Source organism: Vanessa atalanta, chromosome 10 (genome assembly GCF_905147765.1).
Source record: "Vanessa atalanta chromosome 10, ilVanAtal1.2, whole genome shotgun sequence".
Lineage (NCBI taxonomy): Eukaryota > Metazoa > Arthropoda > Insecta > Lepidoptera > Nymphalidae > Vanessa > Vanessa atalanta.
In genome coordinates, this window is record NC_061880.1 from 170,056 (window position 1) to 196,481 (window position 26,426).

A 26,426-nucleotide genomic window follows, 5' to 3' on the forward strand; every position below is an offset into this window, starting at 1 on the left:
GGCTTACTCCGTATTTACAATATTTTGACTTTGATATAGTTTTTAAGGCAAAGATTTGGCAGATCCAGATTTTTTATCGCGCAATCATTCAATATCGGTTTTTTCTAAAGCGAATGTAAAATGAAAGATAAATTCCAAGATAGATTTCCAGTAATTGGGTTCTAGCTGAATAAAAACGTGACTCTGAAATATCCAAGATAGTTTCTGATTTAAATAAAGGACAGAAAAGTAAAGCGTTCACGAAATTTATCTTATTGTTTCACACTTCATATTGCTACTAAAAGTAACATTGAAGCCGTAAAAGATAATGTTGAGTTATTTGGTACAAAACGTATACCAAAACGTATAATCGCAAATTAAGGATGTTGCTTTCGAGTAAGGATTTTGAAGAGTTCTGTGATACCAGATAACTGACACTTGATAGCTACAGGATCACCACGAGCGAATGGACAGGTACAGTTAGTATGTCCACTGTCCATTCGCAGTAAACGAAGTAAATATTTAAATTCCTAAAAATTGTGAATGAGAACAGACTTCAACAAAGGACAATTTCAAAAGATAACAATTCGATAGACTTGAGTAGTAGAGACTAGTTTCAACTGAGAAGATATTAAAATGTTTATAAAAATAAATTGTATTTTGAGTTTTGATCTATACCTAAAATTTAAGATTATATGATCAGAGTTTAAACGCCACTCGAGTGACTTTTTGTAAAGCGGGCCTTAAAGTCCACGCTTTTTTACTGTGGAATCTTATCATAAAAACGAATCCCGTGCCACCTTCCTGGGGCATATTATATAATATAACTTTGCTATCGGAATCTAGGTGTTATCAGTTGACCCTCCTTCCTCGTGTACAATACAATGATTAATATCACCGTTTCTTTCGAAAATATGTATATTATTGTGAACATATTAATATAGTTGTAAACATATTGTGACAACTGTAAGAATAACTACTCTATTAAAAACACCCCTAAAGGAGTTTCGAGCTCCAAGATTATAAATAGACCTAACAGCTCTTTTTGCGGTATAAAAACAGTTACAATACCCGCAGCGTTACCACGAAGCAAAATGCCATAAGACATAATGCTATAAAGTTAATTAAAAGATACTAATTGAGCATTATCGACCACAGTTGGTCGTCTAGATTTTCTAACCGCGTATGCTGCGGAGCTGAGTCTCCAATAAATCTTTCATGGGGTAAGGTATTCGTTTCTATAATGCCGCATAACTTTATATCGTTGTGAAGAGGTCTTCACAACACAACAACTTACAAGCTTCAAGTAAACGGGAACACCAAATAATTAACAATATTTGTAAATAGTTTACAATATTTATATGCTCCAGTTTTTGTTACAATCATCCATTATCTCCCATTCTTCAACCCAGATTAACAATTCCCACGTCAAATTCAAAAATATTCTTTTTCTACTTTTTTAATCAAAATCATTCTGTGATTGAATATAACTCAATAGCTAAAAGCTATACATCATTTAAAGATTATTTATTTATAAATAATTTATAGGCTTACAGTTTAAAAAAAATATATATATAAATAAGGCATACTATTAAACACAAGATGATAAAAATGCGTGGATTTTCAGGTAGGTATATATCATTGTATTTAACTTTGTATTTCAAACGTTGGAGTTTTTGGCGGTTCATCTTGGTAGAACCTACATTATGAACCAGTGGTAGCTTTACGTTCAGCACAGATGTATAAGAAGACGATTCTAAAGTGCTCGTAAAAGCCTACTTGAATAAAGAGTATTCTGATTTCGATGTAGACTTTGATATAATGGTTTCTGAGTAGCTTATTTATATTACTAATGACAGTAAGCATATTTAATATGTAGAAATAATTAATTATTAAATTTCATAACATAAAGTAACTTTGTACACAATTTCATTACGTTGACACGGCTGGTGTGATGTAGCATTTATGTCATGTGCATTTCATGGGAACAATCAGAACACAGATAAAAAATGAAAGCTGCATCAGTATTCAACAAATAGCACTCGACACGTCACGACATGTTACGACACGTCACGATTGACGTGACGTTAAATGTTAAATGATATCGTACGAACTGGATATGAGCAATTAGACTAAATCCTGTTCCTCGGCGAGATATAATACTCGTAGATATTGCAAATAGCGACTTACCTAATATATTAATGTATTTCATTCGGTTCCAAAAGAAATCGTGTTACAGCGAAGGTAAATGAAACAGGTCGGCTTTACAAAATGTTTATCAATAATTATTAACTTAACGCTAGGAATCTGAGATGGCTGGCACTTTAAGTCGTGGATATTAAAACGAAAAGTCAGTAGGAGTGTATCTTATATGAAAGGGTAGGCGATGTACGAGGCGATGCCGCAATTGTTGCCGCGGTTGCGCGCCATCTTGATATAGCCGTCCTCCCCCCACGAGGTTCCCCACGAGTTCTTTACGAGCCAGTAGTCACCGCCCTCTTCGTCTGTATCGTAGCCCACCACCAGCACCTGTAGACGGGCGGACCGAGGTAAATACAAAACCAGGACTCACTAATTATAGTGATATATTATTGTATAAATACGGTAACATGACAAGAATAATGCGTAATGAACAGCTGGAACGATCGGTGTATTGATTTGGAACGTTTACATGAACTGTTATTGTTATCATTTAAGCCATTGTATATAAGCAGCTCGTAGTGTCTTTAGATGAGTTTTTGAGGCTACTTTCATTAACCAAAGTGTAAAGTAATTTAGATATGATACGAGTAGTTAAGCCTGATCTACCACTACCTCTTTCTATACCATCTTACTCATAATATTATAATGTAGTTCCAACATTTTTAAAAACATTTTTTTATCAACAAATCAGTCAGCTTAAAACTTTAAGGATAGAGTTCCAGACTCACCCCATGGTTGAGGTCGCTGGAGGAGCAGTCCTCGTCGTAGTAGACTCCAGACGAGTAGAGCTGGAAGGACACTTGGCTGGCGTCGATCATGGCAGAGATAGGTCCCATGGTGACCACGACTTTCTTCATTATTTCCTCGTCACCTCTCACAAACATATTGTATGCCAAGAGGCTCACGACCTCGTTCGCAGGGTCGAACCTGTGACAGTCGGCATTTAGTGGCTGGACGGACTAGTGGTTAACATTACCCTTTTTATACAAGGCGCTTACGTATACCTGCAATTGTTGACGACGCCCTCGTAAGGGTAGCTCTCTTCTGTGTTGATGCCTCCGCTGTTGAGGATGTACAATAAGGCATGACCCACGTGGCCACCGTCGCAGCCATGGTTCCAGAACTTTAACGAGCAGTCGATCAGATTCTGCGCCGAAAGCGACACGAGGTCGCCGCTACTGCGGAAATGCATCCCCTCCATCGAGCCCGCCTGCGGTGTAGATAAGGCCACAGTTTATTTTAGGAGAAATAATAAAATCAAATAGAGTCGACGACGTGTCCCCGTGGGCGCGGTGGGAGAGGTTTCGTGTTCATTTATATTTATAATTCAATTGCAATTCTTCCTTTGCGCAGAAACAATCCTGAATATGGGCTACCCATAGAGGTATGTTGCATCAAACATAATATTCATAGATAATATTTTGTGTCATTGGAACAAGGGTATGAAATACTGTCAAAGATGTTGTGTGTAGAGAATGTTCGTGTGGGTGGACACTCACGGTGCTGAAGGCATAACCAGCGCTGCAATCTCCTTGGTCCTTGACTTCGGTGACGGCGCCCTCCGAGCGCCAGTCCAGCGCATTCGGTGGGTCACAGTCGATGGGTGGCACTACAATATCTATTGTCCAGTCGAGTCTGCCGACAGACAACACACGCCTCACTACCTGCTCTAAGTCTGTCGTACAGCTACGTCTCATTTATTCATTAATGTACAAAAGTGCCCCTTTATTAGGAATTACTAATATTCCTATTGACCCCTCCACTTATGCTTAACGCTTCTAATGTGAAGAGTGGGGACGACAGTAGCCCAGGATCGATCCTGTTACTTTAACATTGCTACGCGACCCTTAAACCATTATTCTATTGACGCTTTTTCGATTTATCTTATTATTGATCTGCGATTTGTGGATGACTACGTAGTGTTTGCAGAAAGCGCGATGGAAAGTCCAAAAGTGGGATTGTCATTGAACACAATAGAAATCAAAATTCTAACTGATAGAGAACCTAATGAAATCACAATAGCACATGAAAAAATGGAATGTGTAAAATAATACGTACATCTCGGATTGTTAATATTATTTAAAAATAAGACAGGCAAAGAGATACGACGAAGGATAACTTTAGCCTCGAAAATATAATGTTAAATAAGAAGAGCTTGGAAGAAATAATGCAAAATAACACCATCAATACTAATGTAAAGAAAAAGTTTTTCGATCTAGCAGTATTACCATGTCTTACATACGGTTGTCAAACTTCATTGAAAAAAGAGGACGAAGAAAGGTTTGCTATCTACCAACGTAAAATGGAAAGAAGTATGATTGGATTAAAGCATTCAGTCAAAATGAGCAGCGACTACATTATAAGAAAAACAAACTAACAGATGTACGAAAACGAATCACATTACTCAAATGGCATTGGGCAGAACGTATCTATAGGAAAAACCTGACAACAGTACTGTATATTTCATTATTCTGTTCATTCCATAACCGGAAGGATAAATATAAGTCATTTACAGAGGCTAATCTCATCAGCGACAAGTAGCTTGCAGATATAAATGTTTGTTTGAATATAATTAAACTTGCGTAACTTCACTTAATATACGACTATAGTCGTCAAGTCAATGCATCTCTTTATCTTGAGCTCAAACTAAATCACTGCCTACTACTAACTCGTACTAATCACGGGAGAGAGTGCCTTTCCCAGAACTGGAGCGAGCCAATATACCAATATTATATGCCAATATACCTATATATATATAATATAAACAATATACCAAAAAAAGCATTTCATAACGTCACGCGCCTTTAAAAAACCGACATTAAAGCTTTGGGACAACTCTAATTTAAGTCACAAATTGTCTAGCGTATACAGCAAGTCCTCGGCTTGTTAGATATGTCCAGCTAATACACGAACATAGAGATCGTTTATGGGATTATCTTAGTGGTTTGGATCTATGTTGGTTTTAAGGTCGTTTACCAATTTACATTATTTATCACTGAAGTAAGTAATATGATGATTCATTCGTGTTATGGAACTGAGAATGGCTATGAAAGTAAAGTACGTGCCAAAAGCCGCTCCCCACGTGTTGGCAATATTTTTACAAAGAGATTTTATGATCCGAGAGTATTATTCAGTATCGTTGTAACCTCAGTTTTTATCGATTTAATCGAGCATGACGTCACACGTGTAAGGTAGATCGGATCTCGTAATGTCGATCATCGTGCTGTAGGGCGTAGGCGTGCACTCACTTGGCCTTGAAGTTGATCCCGCTCGTGCTGTGCACGAACTCATGCTGCAGCTTGTCCGCGTACTTGTTGACTCCGAGGCGGTACGTCACCTCGCCGCGCTCGAAGCGCCGGTTATGCTTCGCCATCTTAAGCTTATTCTCAGCGTAGATCTTCATACGGAACCGGTCCTCGGTCTCGTTTTCGTACGATTTCTTGTGTTTGAGCTAATGCAAACGATAGGATTATTTTCATTGTTAATTGGTACTCTAGAGTAGATAATTCCGAATGAAGTTATGTGTGACCTACTGCGGGTGGTGACGACACCCGGACAATGTCTCCGGGCAGTGCGCACCCATGGAACCATTGGCGCTACATAACATTGTATTAATACCAATTTATGGCGACCACAGCGAACATTTATAGTCAATACTGAACTTACATCTGGGCACGTGATTTTGTTTACCTTGAAGGCGTTCCATTCCTCGCGGATGAGGTCGACGAAGCTGTCGGCACCGACCACCACCACCACAACCATCAGCACAGCCAGGCTCCTCATTGTGTTAGCTACGTTAAAATTTCACGATTGTTACAAAAAGTGAGTCGAAAATATGGGAAATATATTTGTATAGAAGTAACAGTTTTTATTCTATATTTAAATTTAAACCAAACAGGAAGTTTACAGCGTAGGACAAAGTAACCCTCCGTACGTGATTTATAGAAAAATGGAACGTAGTTTGTAATCTGAAAACTTATTTAACTTCGTTCAGGATAAATAAAGATATTGTAGGTATTTTTATATATTCTTTACATAGTTTAAAACAAAGTCGCTTTTTTTGTCCCTATGTCCCTTTGTATGCTTAAATCTTTAAAACTACGTATAATAAAAAAAATATATAAAAAAAAACTATGTATAATACGTGGACAATATAGTAGATAAACACTGATAATTTTAGAGGTTTCTAATGTGATGTCGAAAAAGACACATTTTTTGCGCATAAGCAAACGCTGGCTGAACACTATGAGATAGATCAAAATAATGTACTACATGTTGGAATATACAAAAATTCAAGCCTCTATACATAATAGATTTCTCTTTCATTATATTATTCAATCTTTCACTCATTCACATTCGCTCACCACTCATTCAATCAACGAACAGCTTTACTTGATTATTTAATATTCATTATTAAAAACATTGTCAAACAGTGCAGACGTGTCTTATTATACCTACCCCATTTCCCTTCACTACAGTATTGTACACCTCAAAAATGTGTACAAAAAAGTCCGGGATGGTATGTGTATATCTGTAACTGATAATCCACAATAACATTTTTTTGTCATTTATTTTTTACCACAAATATTGGCTAATTGTCGAAGCGATTTTAACCTATACAGCATTAATCCTTATCCAATGAAATACCTTAAATACATTGTTGATTTAATATTGATCTATATGGCCCTGGTAATATGGCATATGATTAAATGATTATTTTCGAAGATATTACAGATTTAAAAATTGCGGAACGTAGCGTTTGCGGTGGTACCGGCCGGCCGGGGCGGCGGGAGCGTGCTGTAGGCGCGTCGGAGGCCGCGGTTCTCCCTGTAGCACTTTGAATTTACCAGCGATCGGTTGCGGTTATTATCGGAGCTCTCCAGCGAGGGAAATAACAATCCATACCTACTTACTTACTTACTTACTTACTTACTAAAAAAAAAAAAAATAAATATAAATAAATAAAAATATAATATAAATGCAAAAGTAACTCTGTCTGTCTGTCTGTATGTCTGTCTCGCTTTCACGCCAAAACTACTGGACCGATTTCAATGAAATTTGATACACAAATAGTCTAAAGTCTGAGAAAGAGGACACAGGCTACTTTTTATTTGGAAAAAAGTGCTGTAAAGGGTTGAAAAGGGGGATGAAAGGTTGTAAGTTGTTGAAAGTATTGTCATGATTAGAATTTTTAGAATTAGAATCATAAACCTTATATTTTAGGCTGTACACTTATGAAACCCATTTTTTGTTTTTTTTTCTCGCTGGAAAAACGCTTTACGCGCTTCTCCCACGTGATGGTAAGTGGGGGGGTGTGTGGGACTCCCCGGAGCCCTGGACGTGGAGTGCGCCCAGGTACGCCGGGTTTACCCACTAAAAAACCAGCGGTACCCTCTCCGTCTTTCGGCGGGCGCCACAGGATCGCCTACGCATGCTACCGTGACGACTCTTATGAAACCCATTCAGGAGGAAATTTTGGATATTCTACCCCAAAATGGGTGAAATAGGGGTCGAACGTTCGTATGGAATTTTTTAAGTTAGAAATATGAAACTTTATTTTTGGGATACTGATTAAAAAAGATTAGATACTTATTTAAGTGTTTCTGCATATTCTACCCCTACGGAGGTGATATAAGGGTTGAAAGTTTTTATGGGAGTCAGTATTTTTTAAGTAACAAACATGAAACTTTATTTTTGGGATACTGATTAAAAATGAGTAATACGTATTTAAGTGTTTTTTGATATTGTACCACTAAGTGGGTGAAATACACACCAATGTGGTATAAAAAGAAGTATTGCATTAACGTAACATTTTAAGTTAATTTTTAAACATATTCGGGTAACAGCAACAGTTCAAATATAATATTAAAGTTATTACTCGTATTTATGTACAATAACAATATTAAAATCATTTAAAATTGTAAAGGCGGATGGTCACGACAGTAAGGACTAGACAGTACATTTCTGGTACGTAATATAAATTGTGGATCTCCGTCGACGACTTTGCTCGACAGATCGTTACCTTGTAGTCACACATCAGGTCCGGCCAGCACCCCGTCTCGTCCCGCGCTTGTTTGGTAGGCGAGACGGGGCAGAGTTTCACGATTTTACAATTAAGTACATAAATTATGACATCTATTTATTTTTTTATGACATTGGTTGGCGGACGAGCATATGGGCCACCTGATGATAAGTGGTCACCGCTGCCCATAGACAAAGGCGCTGTAAGAAATATTAACCACTCCTTAAATCACCTATGCGCCACCAACCTTGGGTCCGTTTATTCAATGAAATCAAATGATGTAGGGGCAATTTCTTGTTAAAATAAATACTTGTGATAGACCTATTTACATAAAAATTAATACCATGTTTATGAACCAACTTCGCAAATAATGCATTACTATCGAATAAATTTAGAACATAAGACATACGCCATCGCGAACTTTGCTTGGAACTTTTTAAGAGGATTAATTCTGTCATACATGATTATTGCGTATCTTTAACCGTTTGCGCAGCGAACGCAACTAAAGCTCTCGAATTAACGAACAAACTAAGACACAAAATATTAACCTATTCTATAATATTTAACGACCTCCGTGGTCGAGTAGTGTGTACACCGGTTTTCATGGGTACGGTACTCCGAGGTCCCGGGTTCGATTCCCGGCCGAGTCGATATTGAAAAAAATCATTAGTTTTCTATATGGTCTGGGGTCTGGGTGTTTGTGGTACCGTCGTTACTTCTGATTATCCATAACACAAGTGCTTTAGCTACTTACATTGGGATCAGAGTAATGTATGTGATGTAGTCCAATTTTTATTTATTTATGATTATTTATTATATAGTATCCATGCAAATGAGTATGTACCTGGACTATGGACTATGGACTTTTCACGATTCGTCGTATTAACGTATCTTATCAAATACATTCCGGAGACATTTCAAATATTATTGTAATACGTGCGTCATTCAAAACTACGGCAGCGGCGCGGCTGGCGACGCGGTTTGTATACCATAGTTGTCCAGGCCGCGACCGATCGAAAGTACCAGTACAAAGTCAAACCTATTTTATACGATTGACTACATCGGTGAAAGCCCAACTTACATTGGTCAATTAAGAAATTACAAAAACTCCGAATCTATCCGTTTTTTAACTTTGTGTTCACATTAACTGTCATTTATAACCATTTTACAGACTAAAGTTAATCAAAGCTTTAACCAAATCAATTTGAAGACATTTTTGTATTTTTCTTTAAATTGACATATCTTTTTTAATTGTGAACCGATTTTAATAAAACAAAGCCTATATCTTACCCCGATTTTAGTACAGAACATGAACATGTGAAAACCGTATCCCAATCGGTTAAGCCAATTCCGAGATTAGTGTTTACAAATGAACAGATAAACAGACAAAAATTCTAAAAAACATATTTTGTGATCTGTTGCCTCAATAAGTACCCCCAGTACTATTTCTCTCAAATATCTTATGTATATTGAATATTCCATTTAAAAAAAATGTACACCTATGCCGTTAATAGGCCATTTCCTCTGCCCCAAGGTTGCCTGGAAGAGATCGCTCTTCAGCAATAAGGCCGCCTTTTGTGCCATGCTTTATTTTGTTAAATTTATTTCCTGTGTGTTATACTTATCTTGGTGTACAATAAAGAATATATTATTATTATTATTTATTATTATTATCTTCCATGTACAGATTACGATCAGTTACGATTTTATTATATGTATAGATATAGAAGTATAGAAGTTAGATATGTGGGTGACTATATTTTTTTAATCAAGTTTCGGTCTTATAGCACCATTGAAATGACAAGTATTTATATTAGGTAGGACAGACGTCAAGAGATCAGAAGTGTGTGTTCTGAACTGTTTTAGGAGGTGTGTGTGTGTTTAGAAATTATAAAAATATAATTCATTGCTTAGTCTTACCTTAATGTATTTATATACAGTAGACGGCAGCAGCAGAACACGCTTAGAAACTTCAAGTGCTAAGTCGTTAAACAAAAGCAAGCCAGACTCAGATGTGAGTTCTGCCTGACTGCGCCGGCTGAATTAATTCACTTTATTTATATATCTTAGAGGATGTACATCGTTGACCTTGCTCGATTGGGCGCTATTGATAAATATGCCGCGCGGCAACCTCACACCCCCTATGCCGTGTACTTGCGGACCGAAGTGTCACAGGTCGGCACAACCTCTCGTCCTGATAGAGTTTGCGTCGCGCTTGGCGAGTGTCGATTACGTAATGAAATGATTCAGAGAGTACATTACAGGATGCATTACTGCTATTAATATTACAACAATCAGATTGTTTTTATTTTTTTTAAGACGAAGGGGAAGTGCTGTACACGATGGCTTAACATGGCTTAACTTGATAGTTTAACAAATGTTGTTTTTAAATTTTTCCTTTTTAATGTGTGGTGATTAAGTTACTTGTACCAGTGTTACTTGTGCAGAAGGTACATGCGTCTTGGTTATCATGGTATGTGGCACATTGGTGACGTAAGGAATGGTTCTTACGGTGCTAGTGAGCATCCACCCTTCCGGCACGGTATTCGTTCCTATAATGAGATTTAATAAATTTAAATCCCGTGACAAATTAGGTATATTACACAATACAAGAATTGTGACGTACATTCTATTAACACTAGGAACAGGAATAAACTTGTTACTCCAAGTACCCGATTACACAGGGTTAGTAACTCTTTTTTGGGGCAATGTATACGTTTTTACAACAGAAAACGTTCAAAATTATTCGATTATAAAATTCAAAAGTATCGTTAAAGAGCATTTGTGTGCTAAAGGATATTACAACACTAATGACTTTTTAGTTGACTGCACACCTTGGGAATGAAATTATCGCCTCCAGGCTGTTTCAAATAACTAAAATATAATTATTATTGTACATGCAAAATGGTAAAAAAAATTAAATATCCCGCTAAGTTTCTTTCGCCGGTTCTTCTCAGGTCCGAGGTGTTAAATTCTGAACCGGTGGTAGATTTTTGACAATCAATAAGCAAGTGTAAACACTTCTATATTGAATAAAGATTTTTGACTTGGACAAGATTATATTTATCAATTGTTGATTTCCACGTAGAATATTTATAAATTTAATTGTACTTTATTACATAAACTGATGCAATGTAGAATGGTGCAAAGCTGGTGGTAAATACATAGTTACTTGCCGGTTCTTCTCTGTAGAATCTATTTTCCGAACCGATGGTAGTTTTACAATGGTAGTTGGTACGGTAGATGATTTTAGAATTGGATTAAATCCAATTCTAAAACTACCATCCTCCGTTATGGTGGGGTCCCTCAAGAATCAATTCTTGGTCCATTTCTCTTCCTCATTTATATAAATGGTCTGCAGGGGTAAATAGGAATATTAGTAATACCTAATAAATCCTAATTGTCATGGCTACTATTTTTTTTTAAATAAATTATTCTTAACTTTACGACAAATTTAGAGCAGGTAGTGTGGTGTGTGTTTCTGTCAGCAGACTAAACGACGCGCTACGTTTGTACCCGCCAACTTGGTGGCAGCATGGATGATGGACTGGCGCATGGAGGACGCTGTTATCGAAGACAAGGATCTACGAAATTGCGTGTCCACCAAACTATGTGTACCAGGGAGTGAAAAGACTATACTACTTTTAATTGCACAAATTAAAGAGCTCCAAACCATACAATATACATTGAACAGACTAATATAAATCTGAAAGCTATCATTACATTAAAAAATCGAAGAAATAAAATGCAAGATAAATTTTTAAAGTTAAATTAATATATTGCAAAAACAGATGGAACTCGTAAGGTATACCTCGGATACGATAAAACCTTAGAGAAGCTTTATGATGATTATTGGTTCGAGGGTATGTAGTTATGTTAAACATTTTATTGATAGTAAAAAAAGTGTAACTTGTAGGGTTCTAAGTTACACTCGGGTGGAATACAATAATTCTTTTTGACTTTCAGGTAGGATATTATGTCATTATATTGAACGTAGTATTTCAAATATTGGAGAAGAGTAACTACTGAGTTTTTAGCCGGTTCTTTTTGGTAGAACCTACATACATTATGACATTATTTCTATCGGTAGTAGCTTTACGTTTAATACAGTTGTATAAAATGACGATTCAAGTGATCGTTAAAGCTTGAATAAAGTATATTTGGATTTCGATGTGATATCGATTTAGACTTCGATATAATGCCTACTCAAAATTAAAGATCGTTAAAAAAAATATTTTTTGATTGACATTGTATATTCGCAAAATCCGTATAATCGATTAATCCGAATAATAGATATTGCGATATTAAATCCACAAAATTCACCTAGTGATCACCAATTCTTAATATCAAATATTATATATTAGTTCAGTTAGAATTGGAGTTGGTTAATAACGTCTTTACGTTTTAAATTTATTAAATTACAGCCGTAGTATCGCTCTCTAACTATCATGCAAGTAACATTTTATGCACTCTAAATTTATTTTTGTTGTAAATAGTAATAATTTAGTAAATTACAATCAAGAATCCTCTTATCCATCCAGAATAAAGCGGAAGCTCTACAAAATGAGACCATAACCGACTTTTTATATGCAGCTTTTGTCCCATTATTGGACAAAAAACGGCTTATGCTATTAATATATAAGATGCCGCAACAGGCAATGGGCGTCCATGATTGACGTTTAGAAAATGTGTTCCAAATAATAATTTCATACTGGTACGGTAGACTCGATGGAAATTTATCCTATATAAAATATAGATCAACGTTTATGAAAAAGTTATATGTTATATGATAAGTGAAGGATAGTCCATATTTTGTTCAGTTACATTTATTTCACTCGAGCAAAACAGGGTTTTCATCTAGTATAAAATAACTCAAACTCAAACTCAAACTCAAATTCCTTTATTCAATATAGAAGTATTACACTTTCTTATTGATTGTCAAGTTAAACACTACCACCGGTTCGGAAAAAGAAAACACCCTGACCTGAGAAGAACCGGCGAAAGAAACTCAGCGGGACTTTTTTTTTTTTTACGTCAAATTAATTATATACATAATTGTATATGAGTAGAAACAGCCAGGATGCGATCGTTTCATTCCCAAGGTGTGCTATCAAACATAAACTCACTAATTGTATAGTAACCTTTCGCACACAAGCGTTCCTTAACAATTTTTTTAAATTTCGCAACAGAAGCATTTTGATCGCTTTCTGGGATCCTGTTGTAGAAGCGTATACATTGCCCCACAAAAGAGTTACTGACTCTATGCAGTCGAGTAACAGGAGTAACAAGATTGTGTTTGTTCCTTGTACCAACGTTATGAGAATCACATTTTCTCATAAAAACATTAATATTTTTCCGTACATACAAAACATTACAGAATATATATTGAGAAGCAACAGTCAATATCTTAATTTCTTTAAATTTATACCTCAAAGATTCCTTGGCTCCTAGGTTATAGATTGCGCGAATAGCCCTCTTCTGCAGCACAAATATAGTATGGATAGCGGCTGCGTTACCCCAAAGCATAATACCGTAGGACATTATACTGTGAAAGTAACTGAAATAAACTAGGCGAGCCGTATCAACATCGGTAAATAATCTAATTTTTTTGACCGCAAATGCCGCAGAACCCAGTCTACCCGCCAATCCGTTTATATGGGGGAGCCACTGTAATTTGGCATCAAGTGTAAGGCCAAGAAATTCAGTTGTTTCAACTGGATCCATCGATTCCCCATTGATAAGTACATCGGGTTTTACATTTTGCACGTTTGGTGTGTTAAATTTGAATGAAAATGAATGAAAAACTGAATACGATTTCCCTACTTTTACAATTTTTTACGTCGGAACGATCAGAACACAAGCCACTGACGAAAATATTGAACGTATGGCGTATGGCTAAATCCTGTTCCTTAGCGAGGGATAATACTTATACATATTGCTAATAGCGACTTACTTATTGTAATAATATTAGATTAGGTACTATAAATAGTTGCCTAATGGCGAAGGTAAATGAAACAGGTAAACTTTAAAAAATGTTATTTGTTTTTCTTTATCTCATGAATTAATAACTAATAATTGTTAACTTAACTCTAGGAATCTAAGATGGCTGGCACGTTTCACGTCGTGGATATTAAGACATATAATCAGTGAGTGTCGGTCAGACGATCGGGTAGGAGGCGGATGAGGCGATGCCGCAGTTGTTGCCGCGGTTGCGCGCCATCTTGATATAGCCGAGTTCCCCCCACGAGGTTCCCCAAGAGTTCTTTACGAGCCAGTATTCACCGCCCTCTTCGTCTGTATCGTAGCCCACCACCAGCACCTGCAGACGGACACAGTACAGGATATGTATAACACGTAACATGGGCGCATCTGGAACGATCGCTGAGATTGTATTGAAACGTTTACATGAACTTTTATTATTATTAGTTAATAACATACCGTAACATAACATACGTACATCAGCCCGTAGTGTCCTATGAGTTTTTTTTTTTTTTTTTATGTCATAAGGTGGCAAACGGGCAGGAGGCTCACCTGATGGAAAGTGACTACCACCGCCCATGGACATCTGCAACACCGGGGGGCTTGCAGGTGCGTTGCCGGCCTTTCAGGAAAGAGTACGCTCTTTTCTTGAAGGTTCCCAAGTCGTATCGGTTCGGAAAAACCGCCGGCGAAAGCTGGTTCCACAGAGTGGTTGTGCGAGGCAGAAAATGTCTTAAAAATCGCGCTGTTGTGGATTTTCGGACATCTAGGTGGTGCGGGTGATATTTGGAATTTTGACGAGATGTCCGAAGGTGAAATTCAGCAGCCGGGATTAATCCGAACAATTCCTCGGAACATTCCCCGTGATAAATTCTGTAGAAGATGCAGAGCGATCCAACATCTCTACGCAAAGCCAAAGGATCAAGCAGATCGGAAAGGGCTTGATCGTCGATAATTCGAGCCGCTCTACGTTGGATACGGTCAAATGGAAGGAGCTGGTACTGGGGAGCACCCGCCCAGAGGTGAGAGCAGTATTCCATGTGAGGCCGAATTTGCGCCTTGTATAGTCTTAGACGATGGGCCGACGTGAAATACTGTCTTGCCTTGCTGAGCACACCAAGCTTTTTTGATGCCAATTTGGCTTTGCCTTCCAATTGACCGCGGAACTGAACGAGACTCGAAACATCAACGCCAAGTATTCCGATACTAGCTGTAGCGGCTAACGGAATGTTCTCGAACCGTGAAGATACGACAAATGGTGTTTTTTTAGCAGTTAACGCGCAAAATTGCGTCTTTTTGGACGTCTTATTAGACTACTTTCATTAACCTAAGTGTAAACTTATTTAGATGCGGTGGTTTAGATTGTTCTACTACTTCCTCTACCTATACCATCTTACTCATAATATTATGACGAAGATTTTCCAACTTTTTTCTTTTTAAAAACATATGTTTAACAACGAGTCAGTCACATTAAAAGTATGAGGACAAAGTGCCCGACTCACCGCGTGGTTGAGGTTGCTGGAGGAGCAGTGCTCGTCGTAGTAGACTCCAGAAGAGTAGAGCTGGAAGGACACCCGGCTGGCGTCAATAGCGACAGAGACGGGCCCCACAACGGCCACGGCCTTCTTTAGCCTTTCCTCGTTACCTTCTGGCAGGCTTATGTAACCCACGACGTTCACGGCCACGTCCATGGGGTCGAACCTGTGATGGTCGGCGTTTAGTGGCTGGATGGGCTAGTAGTTACTAGTATCCTTGTTACACCCGACGCTTACGCGTACCTGCATGTGTTGACGACGGCCTCGTAGGGATAACTCTCCTCCGTGTCGATGCCTCCGTTTCTGAAGACGTATAAGACGGCATTGTACACGAGGCCACCGTCGCAGCCGTTGTTCCCGTACGCGCTCGAACAGTCGATCAGATTCTGCTCTGACAGTGACACGAGGTTGCCAGTACTGCGGAATTGCTGCCCCTCCAGCGAGCCCGTCTGTGTGGCGGTTAGGTCAAAGTTTATTTTTGGAGAACAAATAAAATCAAATAGAGTCGACGACGTGTCCCCGTGGGCGCGGTGGGAGAGGTTTCATGTCAATTGTGTTTATAATTCATATTCCGTGCGAAGAAACTTGGCGTATGCTCAGAGTTGTTTGTTCTAAAACAAGGTTTAAACAAGACCATTGTATAAAAATTGGTGGATGATATTTAAGAAAATAATAGAAATCCTCGAAATATTCTTCTTTTCCTCTTGCCAATCCCGTCATTCGAGCTCAGTCCGGCGACCGAACATGTATTTTTAATGTTTATAGTATCCAATATATATATTTAAAAATTAATTTATACATGAGTTTCTTTACATGATTTAGGCTAATATTGTATCTGTAAAGGTGAAAAACAATTTGTAACCAAAAAGTATTATAAAAAAATAACAAAATTGTCACACATTTGATACTAGTAATTCTTGAATTACAAAATTTAAAATTCATTATTGCGTGAGAGATCGTTGTTTGAAGAAACTCGTTTGTATGTTCATATATGGAAGAAGATACTAATAATATCATTGGAAACCCTTACACTAAATAATCTTTTAACAAAAATTTTGAGAGAACTTTTGAAGTATTTGTGTTATTAGCACGAAACCCTTGAGTATTATCGGAATATGATGTTTTTGAAACTTCTCTGTGTGTTAAATTCTCATATAAGCTAACACGAAAGATCATATCGAACACTCAGATCATAGTAGCTAAGTCAATAGCGGATGCCATTACAACATATGTTGCATCAAATTTAATATCGATTTTGTTGCATTGGAACAAGTGCCGTGTTTTGTGGAAGTTGTGTGTGGAGGACGGTTGTGTGGGTGCGGGGAGCAGACACTCACAGTGCTGAATGCCCAGCCGGAGACACAATTTCCTTGGTCCTTGACTTCGGTAACTGCGCCCTCCGAGCACCAGTCCATCACCTTCGGTGGTGCCCAGTTGGCGGGTGACAGGAACGTAGCACCGCGCAGAACTTGTCGCTCGTTGAGTCTGCCGACAGACAACACTCCCCGCACTACTTTCTCTATGTCTGTCGTACAATTTATTTAAAAAACATAGAAAAGTAGCCACGACCCTCTGTTACAGTTAAGGGGAGGGGAGAGATCTTGCGATTTTACATAGTTAGGTGACCTTTAAATTGCGTTATTGGTTTTTTTTTGATTTATTGAATATTTGAATACTATCGATTTTAAACAAGCAAAAATAGTCATCATAACTCATTGCATCGCACTTAAATGAAAGAGTTCAACAGGTTTCCACTTTTCTTTTCGTTTCTTAGAAAAGAAAACTCGACCTCATCAAAAACTATTTGAGCCTGGGACGAGTTACAGGACACTTTGGACATACTTTGTGACTTATCTAAGGCCTCATTTTGTGTGCAACATGCAACAGCGCTTAGAAGCCACGTTATTGCGGCATTGGAGGCGCCACACTCAATCATTCGATATCGTACCAGAGTAATCGAATTTAAAGGGTGGTGTTAACAGATTGAAGTTCCCTTAATAATTTATTCTTGGTTTATTTCTATTAGTCATTTATATCAATGTCCTACTTTATATTTTTGTTGACAAGCACAATATAGTATCTTTTGCTAACGACACTTCTACAATTTTAAATTAAAAAGACGCCAAGCAATGTTTGGCGAAATGTATGATTCAGTATCAGTAACCACAGTTTTTATTGTTTTGATCGAGCATGACGTCACACGTGTAAGGTGGATCAGAGCTCGTGAGGTCGACTATCGCGCTGTAGGGCGTAGGCGTGCACTCACTTGGCGGTGTGGTTAATCATGCTCGTGGTGTGCACGAACTCGTGGTGCAGCTTGTCCGCGAACTTGTTGACTCCGAGGCGGTACGTCACCTCGCCGCGCTCGAAGCGCCGATTGTGCTTCGCCATCTTGAGCTTGTTCTCAGCGTAGATCTTCATACGGAACCGGTCCTCGGTCTCATTTTCGTAGGATTTCTTGTGTTTGAGCTAATGCAAACGATAGGATTATTTTCATTGTTAATTGGTACTCTAGAGTGACGACACCCGGGCAGTGATCATCCATGCAACTATTGGCGTTACATAACATTGTATGTATTAATACCAATTTTTGGCGACCAAAGCGAACATTGAAATAATCAAATAGTCAATACTACACTTATATCTGGGTACGTGATTTTGTTTACCTTGAAGGCGTTCCATTCCTCGCGGATGAGGTCGACGAAGCTGTCGGCACCGACCACCGACACCACCACCAACAGCACAGCCAGGCTCCTCATTGTGATATCTATATTATGATTTAACAATTGTTACAAAAAAGCAAGTTTTTAAGAAATGGGGAAAAAATTACGTTAATTTTTTTATGTAATGTAATGTATAACAAACGGCCTAAGAGAGTAAGCACCTAACATATTACTCGTAATTTATGTACTACAACAATATTAAATATACAAAGTTCGCACTAAATAATAAACTAACAAAAATGTATGTATGTATGTATGTATGTATGTATGTATGTATGTATGTATGTATATATGTATGTATGTATGTATGTATGTATGTATGTATGTATGTATGTATGTATGTATGTAATTTAATTGAATCAGCACTGTTTATTCAATGTAGATTTACATTGTCTAACTTTATACTATTTATTGATGACTTATCGGAAAGTATAGACTATAATAATCATACAGACTGCATATATACGGTTTTCTCTAATACGCCAGTCAATAAAGCCCGTGAAGGTCAAGTAATTAGTATCATTATGATTGTTTGATATGTGGTTTCAGTATCCTCTGAATCTGTTATTATTAGTTTTTACCCGAAGCAACCTATCACAAGATTGTTTTATTCATATCATAATATTAAGTAGAACAAATACTAAGGGAATCTTCGGCTTAGTTTTGCAGAATATCTTTTAAATTATTTTTTACATAATTGATTCGGAAAAATCGCGATGCCACTTCTCTGTCGCCTAATAAACCAGTGCGAGATAAGAGCTTATGCTGAACAGTCCTGTGACACTGCTCCGCAAATACAGGTCGTGTGAGGATTCCGCGTGACATATTTATCGATAACACCCAATCGAGCAAGGTCAGCGACGAATATCCTCGTACCTAAATCAATCAAGTAAATCAATTTAGCCGGTGCAGTCAAGTAGAACTTGTTTAACGACTTAGCACTTGAAGTTTTTAAGCGTGTTTCGCTGCTGCCGTCTACTACATATAAATCCATTAAGGTAAGGCCAAGCAATTATATTTTTATAATTTATGAAACTCACACACACGCACCTACTTTTTGTATTGCACGCTCCGTTGCTGTGTGACGTGGTGTGCAGCATTGATTAATGTGTGCTGTGATCATGTCATGTTTTTTCATTCACAATGACCAAATAATATATATGCATGGATCGGTCTTATGACTGCATGTGTCTAATTTCAACGAAATTCTGACACATATATATTTCACCAACCCGCATTAGAGCAGCGTGGTGTAATATGCTCCAAACCTTCTCCTCAAAGGGAGAGGAGGCGGTTAGCCAAGCAGTGGGAAATTTAGAGGCTGCTAATGTAATGTATGTAATTTTACTACAAAATAATTGTAGTTGGAGAGATTGCTATAGTTTAAACTAAGCCAGAAGAAAAAAAGACGAAGGTCTACGTATCGTCTAGCAATTGACAATAACGTAGGCGACTGTTTGTGCCGGGGAACACTGCTTAACATTTTGTTAGTTTGTATAATAAGATTTGTTTAAACCTTTAGCTTCAATTGAAGTATCAAATAAAAATTATTACTTTTTTACAAATATATTGCATATTTATCGCGACTCACATATTTGTAACAAACGTGAAATTTTGTAATGTAGATATCACAATGAGGAGCCTGGCTGTGCTGTTGGTGGTGGTGGCGGCGGTCGGTGCCAACAGTTTCTTAGATCTCCTCAGCGAGGAGTGGAACGTCTTCAAGGTAAACTATTTCACTTAATCAAGATATTACTTCAGTGTTGATTTTACATGTACGTTGCGATTCGTGTTGTGGGATCTCGACGCGGATCAGTAAAAGTCAACTTTCCGTATTCCATTTTGGTGCACGACTATTTAACAAAAGCGGAGAAAGGCCAAGCCTCTCCTCGGACGCTGACTCTTCATGCTTTCATAGGGAGACGCTATTTGTTCTTAAAGATTATTCATTCAAAAACATTAGAGACTTGTTATTTGTTAACTCTGTTAACTGAGACTGATTTATTTGAGATTAGAATTTATATTTTTACTTAATCAGAGTACAAAGGCTAAATGAAAGAATTTTATTGTTTAGTTAGTGTTTTATTCTAATGTGAAGGTACGGCTTCTTGGCTCGGTCCATTTGCTTGCATGAAAAAATTCTTATAACTTATTGTTTTCGTACTCTCTATTAATACACACGCGGCAGAACTGTTAAATCACAGAACAATAGAGTATTAGTAAATTTGTATATTTCAATACATAGGATTGTTTTGCATTCATTTATTCAAAAAGATCCCGCTGAATTATAATAAATTCAGCACAAAACCCGCGGGATTACCAAAAATAACAGTGCGTAATTGCGATTCCTAGCTGTGATGTCTACCTTTTCAATTTATCATAGAATAGCTGTAATATAAGAACTAAATCCACGCATTTTGTATTTAAAAATAAATTCGTAATATTTATATATGTACTGTAGTAGTTTTTACAATATAAGAAAGTAACAATGAAACCATGGTTTGCACTAGCTCGAACACAAGAAAACGTACGAAAACGAGGCCGAGGAACGGTTCCGTATGAAGATCTACGCTCAGAACAAGCTCATAATGGAGGAGCACAACCGGCGCTTCAAAAGCGGCCAGGTGACGTACCGCGTCGGAGTCAACAAGTACGCGGACATGCTGCACCACGAGTTCGTGCACACCATGCACGGGTTCAACAGCAGCGCCAAGTGAGTGCGCCTACATTGCTATGTAGACATTCGATCCACCTCATAAGGGTGACGTCATGCTCGATCAAAACAATAAATCCTGATGATGTTGATGAGGTTCGATCGATGAGGATGCTCAAAACGTACTCACGGAATTATGAAAATCTCTCTGTAGAAATGTTTTTCTTTTTTTATGTCATAGTTTGGAGGACCAGCATATGGGCCACCTGATGGTAAGTGGTTACCACCGCCCCTAGACAATGTCGCTTTAAGAAATATTAACCATTCCTTACATTGCCAATGCGCCACCAACCTTAGGAACTAAGATGTTATGTCCCTCGTGCCTGTAGTTACACTGGCTCACTTACCCTACAAACCGGAAGACAACAATCCTGAGTAGGTACTGTTGTTTAGCGGTAGAATATCTGATGAGTGGGTTGTACCTACCCAGACGGGCTTGCACAAAGCCTTACTGCCAAGTAATGTTACAAAATATCTTAGTATTACATTAAATCAATAAGTTCTTAGATTCAACACGAATTAATTACCTCTATGCCGGTAAACGAAGTTCCTTAGATGACGTTACGCAGCGTCATGAACTACTTTTGGGTCTAGTTGCTTCCTTCAGTTCTTGCAAATGCACTCTCTCCTGCGATTAGGACATTTTTCTCAGCGAGTGATTTGCGAGTGATAATTTGACCTCGAAAATAAAAATATACATTGACGACTGTTGTCGGTATTTCATTAAGGCGGAAAACTCCTTATGAGTATTGTATTGTATGATGTAATTACATAGTTTGCAAGCTTAAATATATTCAAACAAATATTTATTTATAACTGCAAGCTACTTGTCGCTAACGAGTTTATCTCTGTAAATAACTTATATTTGTCCTCACCCTTATGGAATGATTATAATAATTAATTATACAGTATCGTTTTCGATTATTCATATTTTGTTACTTTATCCCCAAGGAAGTTCAAACAAACACTTGCATTACATTATTTCACCCCAAAATTTAACAAGTGTAAAGACCCGTGTCAGGCTCCAGCTTTATTTAAGCCTAAGGAGTCAGGTCACTGGTTGCATGCCTTACCCTCTTGAAATCTCGTTAATATATTATTGAGAATTATACAATATTGGATTGTCGTGTTCTTAAAGATTATTCCGATGAGTGTCAAAAATGCCTGCAACTTTGTCTTTTACTCGTAAGCAGGAGAGGAGTACAATTTATTATTATTATTGTTGGGCTTATTGTAGAATTTACTTCGACTCAAAAACACAGAAATAAATAAATTTGAAAGCTACTACTGCAATGTACCGCCGACAAGGCACTCAGCTAATCAGTTCCACAATTTCGGTGTGAATCAAAAACAATTAAATACGTATCCTGTCCGAATGTCATCCTGCCTGCAAATAATTGGGCAACTTAGAAAAGTTGCCCAATTATTGCGGGTAGAATACCCGCATTTGCTAAAACAGTGAATGCTTTTTGAAGTTTAAATAAGCAATAGTTCTATATATAGTAGATCAGGAGACCTTCCTTAACACCGTAATAATTTTGCTAATATAAAATCGATTGTGTTCTACACAATTAAATTATTTAAACAAATCGCAGAATACGTCAATAGCATGTGATTCGTCCCTTACACCGTAAGTATGTTTATGATTTTCCATTCCCGCATCAGTTGTCGACCGACCTCTTATAGAACCGAATAGCTAAAAATAGTATTCGTTCTGAAATGGACTAAAATATGGATAATTGTAACAAAAAAATAATAAGATTACTAGTTTTATGTGAAAGTAGCCAGTAAGTAGCGTATGTTGTCTGTCGGCAGACTCAACGAGGGACAAATCTCGCACGGCGCCACGTTCCTGTCACCTGCCAACTTGGCAGTACCGAGTATGACGGACTGGCGCTCGAAGGGCGCCGTCACCGAAGTTAAGGAGCAAGGAGTGTGCAACTCTGGTTGGGCCTTCAGTACCGTGAGTGTCCACCTAAAAAATATTATCTCTGACGGGATCGGCAAGAAGAAACATCAAAAAACGGAGTATTACTCATAATATTTTGAGGATTTCTGTTATTTATTCATATCATCCACCAATTTATATAAGTACACACGCTCGATATTATTTTTTCTACGCGATGATGAATTATAAACACAAACGAGTGGCACGAAAACTCTTTCACCTTACCCACGGGGACACGTCGTCGGCTCTATTTGCTTTTATTCATTTTTAGCAATTAAACTGTAACCTAACCGTTGCAGACGGGCTCGCTGGAGTCACACCACTTCATCAATACCGGCTTCCTAGTGCCGCTGTCAGAACAGAACCTGATTGATTGCTCGGCCGCGTACGGGAACAACGGCTGCAAAGGTGGCTTTGTGGCCAACTCCTTTACGTACATCCGCGACAATGAAGGCATCAATACGGAGGCGAGCTACCCTTACAAGGCCATCACCGACTCGTGCATGTAAGCGCAAGCTTCGAGTGTACCAGTGGTACCGACAACGACTAACTAGTCCAGCCACTAAACGCCGACCGTTGTAGGTACGACTCCGATTACGTGGGCGCGAAAGTCGTGAGCTTCGTGGACCTGCCGAAGGGCGATGAGGACACGCTGAAGAACGCCGTTGCTACCGTGGGGCCCGTCTCCGTTGTCATCGACGCCAACCAGGCGGCCTTTCAGTTCTACACCACCGGAGTTTACTACGATGATGAATGCGATTCCAATAACCTCAATCATGCGGTAAGTCGGAGATCTCTATCCCTAAAATCGTAATCTGACAGACTGAATATTTGCTCCAAGGTACGTGGTGGTCCCTGTCTGTTTGCCAAAGGATGCCAGGATAATCTAGGTGCCAGCGCCACTCTTAGCCTCCGTTTCTAGTGCAATTCTGGTGATACGAAATCTTTTCGAGAAACATAACCGTTTCGTGGCAGTAGTAATAAATAAATACAACAAAAACAGTCGCATTCAGGATTAACATATTCTCTTTTCGTTCTATACAATGTTGTGGGTGGTGTTTTCTATATTTCGTCATTGTTGTATTGATAAGGTGTTGGAAATTTATAAAATTACTTTTAGACCAGTTTTTTATGCCGAATGAATATGCTAATGTCGGAATGACAAAGGTATTTATTGCTTTTAAAGTATTTACGACATTTAGATGTGTTTTAAGTGAAATGGTTTTTCTAATATTATCTTAGTTTTATTCTCGTGGATATGTTATTTTGTGTAGGCCTAAATATTTTATCCAGATATTTCCTCACGGGTTTTCTTTTATCGCCTCAATGTTGCCTTTGTGAATTGATTGATGTTCATATTTATCTATACCAAATTCTATATTAATATCGAATGAGAATTTTTCTGTTAGATCAGAAAGATCGTTAACTTCACTTAAATTCATTCCAAATAATTTAAGGTCGTCAATGAAGAGAAGGTGTGAAAGAGGGTAATGTTTATTTTTGTTTGTAAATATGTTACCCATGTTGGAATTTTAAGAAGTGCAGATAGTGGAGGTATTGATTTTTCATAGTGTATTGCTGTATTCACTTTCAATTGTTTTTGTTCTGATAATTTAATTGAAAAAAAAAATACGTTAAGAATGTAAATGCCAGTACTGAAATTAATCCATACTTCGCTCCGCCTCCCGTCCGCAGATGCTGGTAGTGGGTTATGGCACAGATAAAGAGGGCGGCGACTACTGGCTCGTGAAGAACTCGTGGGGGCGCTCGTGGGGCAGGCTCGGCTACATCAAAATGGCGCGCAACCGCAACAATAATTGCGGCATCGCCTCGGCCGCCTTATACCCGCTCGTCGTCTAAGCGACACGCCCACTGATACGTTTTAACATCCACGACATGAAGCGACAGCCATCTCAGATTTTTAGCATTAAGTTAATAATTTGAAGTAATAAATATAAAATAAAGGTTTTTTTGTTTTGTTATTGATTCATGATATTTGCAAACTTCGCTTTAAGATTGCTTTCAATTACGGTATTTACTGAACCTAACCTAACCACAGGGTTTCTGTAAATATATAAGAGAAAAACACCAAACGGAGAGAAATAAACTGATATTAAAGGTCTGTACTAAAGTAAGGAGTAATTTAAGAACTGTAAGTAGGATACGTGGATGGTAATTAGCAATAGGTACAATTAAAAAAATAATATTATTTATTCAATAATTAACATATTTTTTGCAATATTTTGGCATCATATCGTTTTAGGATGAAGTAATTACTTAAATATTTACCGAAAATTTGGCTCAATTAGTGTGATGTAATAAAAAACTAAAGGAATATCAAACAAAGCCTTTCTTCGCATAACAAATCATTTGGCCTTAAAACGAAAACACTCTTTATTAGTTTTTTTATGCCCGCGACCCAGAATCTTCATCATATGATATATGAAACCAATCATGTCTAGCTGACCCTTACACTGGCCAACGCAACACGTGTTTCTGGCACGCCAATTGTGGCAGAATAAACAGAATTGATTTTGAGTGGTAATTTCGTTTTCGCGCCTGGTATTATGACATAAAAAAATATATCATATTGGTAGGTGAACTGGTACCCAATCGTAAATGGTCCACGCCACTCATAAGAAATATTACATCGCCAATGCGCCACCAATCTTGGGAACTAAAATGTTAAGTCCCATGTGACTGTAGGTTTGTTTCTGTTGAAGGACATCCATGGGCTCACAGTAGCCCGTGCCTTTTTACAAGCTCTTATGTAACCTGCATTGTAAGTATGTACGGGTGAAATCTTGCAACTGAATTTAGAAGCGGATATCTTTATATAAGCGGATATTATTATTATACCACATATATACCACATATAAGATATTTAGGTTAATTATTTAAATGGTACACCTCCTTACTAAAGAATTTATTTTTTATAAGTACGATGAGACTAGACAGCTATCAGAGAATGAAACCCGATGTAAGACGTGACATTCGGGGTGAACGGCTCTTAAAAGTAAATCAGCCATCAAACATTATTGCCAACTACGCGATTCATTAATTATCCAAATCAACAACCAAAGTAACCACGCTCCGACATATATATATTATTCTTTCAAAGAGCAAAGAAGGCATCTAAATTAAATTTTCATTTAATTTATTTAACAATAAAATTGACTGTACGAAACTTATAACGTAAATGTACGTAATAAGAATCATTTCTTTTATACAAGGTTATATAGAACGCAATGTAATTTGGAAAAAAAACTATCATATTGTTATACATCACCAACAGTCGGTAATCAATTAAAAGATTTAGACATAT

The 26,426-nt window shown here is 37.7% G+C and overlaps 3 protein-coding genes across 3 annotated transcripts; 1 reads left to right on the forward strand and 2 right to left on the reverse strand.

Moving 5' to 3' along the window:
• Positions 1–2,346: 2,346 nt before the first annotated feature.
• Positions 2,347–5,964, reverse strand: LOC125067044 (cathepsin L-like). The gene is made up of 6 exons (XM_047675422.1): positions 5,872–5,964; positions 5,430–5,632; positions 3,681–3,816; positions 3,186–3,391; positions 2,910–3,108; positions 2,347–2,508 (listed from the first exon to the last, which is right to left on the reverse strand). Exons 1-6 carry the CDS (start codon positions 5,962–5,964, stop codon positions 2,347–2,349), a joined length of 999 nt encoding a protein of 332 aa, XP_047531378.1.
• Positions 5,965–14,360: 8,396 nt separating this feature from the next.
• On the reverse strand, positions 14,361–18,476 carry LOC125066984 (cathepsin L-like). The gene is made up of 6 exons (XM_047675336.1): positions 18,384–18,476; positions 17,984–18,186; positions 17,055–17,202; positions 15,961–16,166; positions 15,685–15,883; positions 14,361–14,522 (listed from the first exon to the last, which is right to left on the reverse strand). The coding sequence occupies exons 1-6, from the start codon at positions 18,474–18,476 to the stop codon at positions 14,361–14,363; spliced, it is 1,011 nt and encodes a 336-aa protein (XP_047531292.1).
• A 1,597-nt stretch (positions 18,477–20,073) lies between these two features.
• On the forward strand, positions 20,074–24,961 carry LOC125067045 (cathepsin L-like). Its single transcript, XM_047675423.1, has 6 exons — positions 20,074–20,166; positions 20,951–21,153; positions 22,969–23,116; positions 23,401–23,606; positions 23,684–23,882; positions 24,797–24,961. Exons 1-6 carry the CDS (start codon positions 20,074–20,076, stop codon positions 24,959–24,961), a joined length of 1,014 nt encoding a protein of 337 aa, XP_047531379.1.
• Positions 24,962–26,426: the final 1,465 nt, after the last annotated feature.